The sequence below is a fragment of the Megascapheus bottae genome, chromosome 1 (assembly GCF_031878675.1).
Source record: "Megascapheus bottae isolate mThoBot1 chromosome 1, mThoBot2.hap1, whole genome shotgun sequence".
Lineage (NCBI taxonomy): Eukaryota > Metazoa > Chordata > Mammalia > Rodentia > Geomyidae > Megascapheus > Megascapheus bottae.
In genome coordinates this window covers 45936393-45942884 of record NC_143509.1, presented here as the reverse complement: position 1 = coordinate 45942884, position 6492 = coordinate 45936393, and the positions used below count along the sequence as shown (strand labels likewise).

Below are 6492 nucleotides of genomic sequence, written 5' to 3'. Positions count from 1 at the left end.
ATGCCATCGACCTGGGCACCCTGTCAATCAAATCAAAACATAAAGCAAGCCAGGATAAAGACTCCTTCCATACAGCAGTTGGCAGCTTCTAGTCCTCTCACCTCCAAGCAGAATCAGACCTGCGTGGCAAGCAGTGAGGAAGGGCACAGGTTTCATGTCATCTACTTGACAGTTCCCTGGGTGTTACAAGAGGGACAGGTGTCTCCCAATGGAATGGTTAATTCCCTGAGGCCATCCGCCTCCCAGCTGCCCCCTCACAGCGAGGCTCAGCTCCAGTGTGGTCATAGATCCTTCCTTAGTAAAAGGAAGAAAACTAGCGTGCACCGAGCACCTACTATTTGCCAGGTCCACAACCAGGTCAGGTATTTTTTCCTGTATTCCTCACAATAAGTCCGTGAGGCAGGATTATTAGGCTTATTTTACAAATGTATGGAAACAGAGGCTCACAGGAGAGAATTTTCCCCAAGTAGCACAGCAAGTAGTGAACATCAACTGGAAAACTGAGGACTTCTCAGCCTATGGCTCTTCTTACTACCTACATAAAGCTAAGGGATTGGCAATAAAAAGATATCCCAGCTCCAAGATGGTTGGTCTGGAACACAAATATCAGAGCCCTTTGAGTGTGTGTGGTGCCTTGGGTGTTCAGAAGCCTGGATCTAGGAATTCTAGTTCTACATCATTATTTGGGGACCTCAAACATGTCATTTCTCCATGCCGTACACGGGACTAGATGGGCCCAGGTAGCCTCCCATCAAGGAAAAGAGACTTGGCAAAACCACCTTGGGACTTCACTGGTGAGGCATTGTGTGCAGTCCACACCCAGACTCTGTTTTTGCTCTCTCATAGGGATCAGAAGAAGGAAATGACATTCTGACATTGCACATCTTTTGAACACTGGTTGTGACTTCGGTTCTCACTGCTGAGGGCACTCTAAATCCTAGAAAACCATGCCACCACTTCCTGAGAGATCTTTCACAGAAAGTCTGTGATGTGAGGTCAAAAAGTTGGGGAGTCAGGACACTTTAAAAGTGGCAATGTTTGAAAATCATTTGAGAAAACCAGGAGCCATGCCTAACTACTTAGAAGGCTGAGATGTGATTCTTACAGTCGGAAGCTAGCCTCCAAAATAAGAGTCTTTGAGACTCTTTTCTCTAACCTCCAAAAAGCCAGAAGTGGAGGTGTGGCTCGGATGGTAGAGTCCAGCCTTGAGTATAAAAACTAAGGGACAGCACCCAGACCCTGAATTCAGGCCCCAGTATTGGCACAAAAGCAAGAGGAGGGATAGAAAAGGGGAGGGGTGGAAAGGAGAGGAAAGAGGGAAGAGAGGAAAGAAGAAAGGGCATAGGGAAAGAGGGAGGGGGAGAAGGAGGAAAGAAGGAAGGAAAGAAGGAAGGAAGGAAGGAAGGAAGGAAGGAATTGAGAGAAGAAAAACTACCTATTCAAAGGGGGAGAAAAGACAACAGTCAGGAGATATGTGAGTGGACTGCTGAAAGGAAGAGCTGCAGCTTAGTGTGCAAAGCCAGCTGGGAGAGGTCAGGCCAAGTTGAGCCTGCAAAAACTTAGAGTGAGAAAAACTTAGAGTGGTTTGATTGAGTCTTCTATAGGGCTGCAGATGGACAAGCGATGTCCACCCCCCCAAGAAAAATGTTTTGGAACTTTATGTTCAGGCATATTGTAGAGAGTAAAAAAAAAATAGTGCTAAAGGAAGAAAAAAAACCCATAATTCAAATGGCTCTGTGAAATCCACTTGCTATGTGTCATCTAGTTCTCTTGCCCCAGTGCCCATCTCTACAAAACCTTCTGTGATCCACAAATCCCAAAGAATTGGTCTCTCCCCCTGATGTACAGATGACAGGCCTTCTCTCTGTAAGCCCAGCACACACTAGCTGCCTGTTGCATAGTTATTTCTCCCATTAAAGTATGAACAACTTGAAGATAGGGACTTCAACAATCTTCTCCACGTGGGAAGGAAAGCAGTCTAACCAAAAGCCTTAGTTAGCTGGGTACTGGGGGCTCACATCTCTAACTCTAGCTACTCAGGAGACTGAGATCTGAGGATCTCAGTTTGAAAATTATCTGGGAAGGAAAGTCCATGAGATTCTTATCTCCAATTAGACTGTCGAAAAGCCAAAAGTGGAGGTATAGTTCAAATGGTAGACCACAGCCTATTGTGAAAAAAGGTAAGGGACAGTGCTCTGGCCCTGGGTTCCAGCCCCAGTACTGGAAAAAAAATAACATAAAAAAAGATCTTTAGATGATAAGCATATAAGGACATGATAAGCTAATGACCAGCCCAACCAGCCAGGAATGGAGATCACAGGACCATGTCCTTGGGGAAATGTTTCTTGAGGAACAATTTCAATCTTGGGAAACAATGTTTCTCCAGGGGACTTGAGCATGCCTACAATGTTTTCCAAGAATTATTCACCTCCACCCCCCATCTACCTCTACCTCCACCCAGAATTATTTCATACCTGGCCCAGTCATGAATTGGGAGACTGTTCAAAAGGTGAAACCAACACCTAGGTAGAGATGTCCAGCAATACAGGGTGAAAATGACATCATTCAGGTGGGATAAACAAAGCTTCGCTTTAGTGGTCATGGTAGGATAGATGGATCCTGCATCTATTTGTGTAGAAAGAAGGGGGGAGAGAGAGAGAATGTGTGTGTGTGTGTGTGTGTGTGCACATGTGCGTGTGCATGTGCACATGTGCGTGTCCCCTCCCATGTGTACAGCAAGCAGTTGAACTCACACTGTCTTTGTGGCTGGCAACATGGAAAGTCAGGCCTGTTTCCTTGCTTTTAGGTTCCAGAAACCCCAGACCTCTTATTGCTGAAAGCTTCTAGAACAATCCTGTGCAAGGAACAGCCAAAGATGGTTCAAGAAAATGGTCTCCCCAGACCAATCAGGAACTGCTAAAAAAAAAAAAAAAAAAAAAGAATGAGCATGCTTGGCTGGTGACCCATGCTCAGCAGCGAATGTTCCGAAAACCAGACAATGTGACTTTTCCAAACAAGTAAATGTCCTCATCGGTGCCTTCGTTGAGATGCTTCACCATGTTCTTCTCAAAGAGGAGCGGGTGGTAAGCACCCATGGTACAGGCGGTATCAAAGTACTTCTGGTAATAGTAGCACACGTCTGTCCTGCGTTTGGATGGGAGGAACTCGTAAATGTCCACGTGGTCACACAGTGTCAACATGATGATGATGCCTGCAGAGAGGGAGGAGGGGTGAGTCAAGCCCAGGATCTTACACCAGAGCTGCAGAGATTTGCCCAGAGGAGAGATGTCGCCTGGAGTGTTTATTTATTCCTGGGAATCTCAAGCTAAGTTGTGTTAGTGAACCAGGGCCCATGCGCAGAGTCCTGAGATGCAGAGTTGTATGTGTCTATGCCTTACCAGCACCTAGGCCAGATGGGAGAGGAGCACCTATGGTCTCTATTGATGGAGCACAACTGGCTTAATTGTGTTGGGTAGGAAAAGTCCCTTCTTTAAGCTTTCAACGGCCCAAAGGAGTGGGGATTAGCTAACCCTCCCACTGGACAGGTCATCGTTACAATTAAATAGGATCATAGTCCTAAAACGCCTTCCATTAACAAATCATCTAAGGATAAACTCTCAACTGAGAACAAAACTGTTAGCTGCCAGCAGCTTTGTTCCAGAAGAATCAGATATGCAAACAGCCCTGCCTCTGCCTTTAGCTCAGTGGGGAAGAGAAAAGTGTTCAGCAGCACTGAACTAGGAATGGCAGGAAGGAGGAGGGGCTGGGCGTGGAGGGATAATAGCCAAAGGGAAGGCAGAGAGCAGAGGAGAGAGCTCATGGTGGAGTCAACAGCAGAGACAATGGCAGGAAGATGTGTTCCTCAGGGTGATTTTGAAAGGCTTCAGGAAAAGTCCCAAATGCACTCATCCAACAGCTGAAGCAGAAGAAATAAAGCCCCAAAACCTTACTATCAGAGTGTCTGACAGTAAACCCATTTACTCAGAGAACAACTGCCAAGCCAAACCCACAAAGGTAAGCAAATACTTGCCATCCTGAAGGAGTCTGAAGTCTAGAAGGGAAAGTAGGTAGACAGATGACACAGCTGTGAGTGGCTGCAGCCATCTAATGGGAATGCAGTACTATTCAGGCACAGAGAAGGAGCATCTATCTCTGTGCACACTCAAGGAGCCTGCAGTCACCTGGAAAAGGCCCAGCAATCCAGCCCAAGAACCACAGGGAAGGGGAGATGGCCTATGACATCTTAGGGGTATAAGCAAAGCTTAAGAAGAAAGCCTTTGCCTGGCATTCAGGACTCTTCATCTCCAGCCCATCGTGTGCCAGCTCCCACAAGCTCCTCTAGGTCCCTACATGCACCAGGTGCCCATTCACGATGCTCTTAGAGTTGGAACTAGGGTACTCACTGGGGGCCATACAGAGTCAGCTGACTCCTACTGCCTCAGTTTCCAGTATGGCTCTGCACAATCACTGATTCTGTGTGGATTTAAATACATCACAATTTGGGAGGTTTGTTGTTTTTTTTTAAGATATTAAAATAGTATCTATCTTTTTTGTGTGGGGGGGGTGTGTCTTGGGGCTTGAACTCTGGACCTGGGCACCATCCCTGAGCTCTTCAGCTCAAGGCTACCGGCCTACCCTTGAGCCAAGCTCCACTTCCTGTTTTCTAGTGATTAATTGAAGATAAGAGTCTCATGGACCTTAGTGCCCGGGCTGTCTTTGAGCCACAATCCTCAGATCTCAGCCTTCTAAGTAGCTAGGATTACAGGTATGAGTCACTGTACCTGGCTAATAGTATCTATCTTGATTCATGAGTTCTGAGATATTCCCTGAATTGCAAATCTAAGACAAAAGCCTTATTCTCCTTATCCGACACTTCCTCTTGGCTACCTCATCTCCATGTATCAACCCCTCCCCTTTCTGAGGCCTAACTCATACTAATTCCTCCCTGACTGTCCATCGAGAGAGGGTTCTCTCTCCTGTGACACTAAGATGGGCTCTCTTTCTTGACTCAAGCTGAATGTTGCCCCAGATAGCTACTTTCTCCCACCAGACATAATGAAGGAGAATTATATTTTCACTATTTTGGACAGAATTTGGCATAATTTAGAAGCAGAGCAAGATCTTGGCAATTATTTTAGTCATCAAATAGGATGACTAAAGAAGATCCCTAGAAACAAACACACAAAGACTTCCCCCTAGACTTACCAAGCATGCCAGAGGATGGGGGGTTTGGCTGAATCTCCTCGAAGGAGATTTCTTGAAGGATGTCCCACAGCTCCCAAGGCATCTGGGGCCTGAGGATGTAAAAGGGCTGGCTGGGGTGCAGCTTACGGTAGCTTTTATAGTTGTTAAAGAACTTGTAGTCAGGATGCTGGTACCACTGAAAAAGGAGGAAATTGGTCTACTCAGGGAGAGGAAAGTAGCTAAGTAGGCTACTTGGCATGTCAAGCAGCCATTCTCATCCAAGAACTCAGAAGGGAAGGAATTAGGGTGGAACCATGAGACTCAACCACCGCCCTTCCTTTAGAATGCATCCCAGGCTCTCAGTGGGTAGCACAGTGGGGGCCCAGAACAGTCTGTATTTTGAGGAATGTTAGCCTCTGTGACTCTGGAATAGTTTTGAATAGGACCATAAGTCTGGCCATAGTATCTGAGCAGAACAGGGGATTTTGTACCATCAAACTCCATTATTTTCTGTTGTTGTTGTTTTTGTTTTTTAAAGACCAGTTCTTATTATGTTACACAGACTGGATTCCAGCTCCTAGGCTTAAGTGATCTTTCACCTCAGACTCTCAAGTAGATTCTGCTTGGTTACTCTTGACTTTGAAGAGAAGAAAACTGGAGCACAGGTTGTTATGTCTATGTGATCAGAGTCCTTTTCTTGACTTATGGACATTTGAACTCTGAGACCTATGTGTACCTACAGAGGTAGTGCCAAGGATCTCTAGAACCTATCAGCTATTGGTGGATTCAAATTTTGTATCCCAAGAATAGTGCTGTCTGCCCTTTCTCATGAAAGCCAGTCTCCTGAGGCCACTGGAAGGCTGTTCCAGGGCCTGAGAACCCAGCAGTCCCGAAGCTCAAAACAACAGATACTGCAGATCTGGGCCCTCAGCTTAGCAAATTTTGAAAATCTACAGGCCAACAGAGTCTCAGCCTTTCCTTTGCACTTACCTTTGAGATATCTGAATGGTACATGGATGGATCCCAAACAATTAGGATTCCTTCATTGTACAAACCATCCTTGAGAAAGTGCCCATCTGTGGTGACCAACTACAAAAAGAAAGGGACAAGCTATCATATGAACATCTTATGTAAACTCTTGGCTCTCAGTAATAAGTGACCCCTCACCACTTTAGTGAGAAGTAAAATACCCATCTGAACTGTGTTGACCTAAAAGGACATTTAAAACAAACCATCTTGGTCAGGAATGTGGCCTAGTGATAGAGTGCTTGCCTAGCATGCATGAAATCCTGGGTTTAATTCCTTGTA

The 6492-nt window shown here is 45.8% G+C and overlaps 1 protein-coding gene across 6 annotated transcripts in view; it reads right to left on the bottom strand.

Moving 5' to 3' along the window:
* Nucleotides 1-1848: 1848 nt before the first annotated feature.
* Nucleotides 1849-6492, bottom strand: part of St6gal1 (ST6 beta-galactoside alpha-2,6-sialyltransferase 1) — a 133180-nt gene continuing 128536 nt past the window's right edge. For all 6 annotated transcript variants that reach the window (XM_090343588.1, XM_090343616.1, XM_090343580.1 and 3 more), the window contains 3 exons: nt 6175-6273; nt 5206-5380; nt 1849-3211 (listed from right to left, as the gene is read on the bottom strand). In XM_090343588.1, coding sequence (XP_090199714.1) covers nt 2970-3211; nt 5206-5380; nt 6175-6273 — 516 coding nt within the window. In that variant the 3' untranslated portion in view covers nt 1849-2969. The remainder of the gene's footprint in view (nt 3212-5205; nt 5381-6174; nt 6274-6492) is intronic.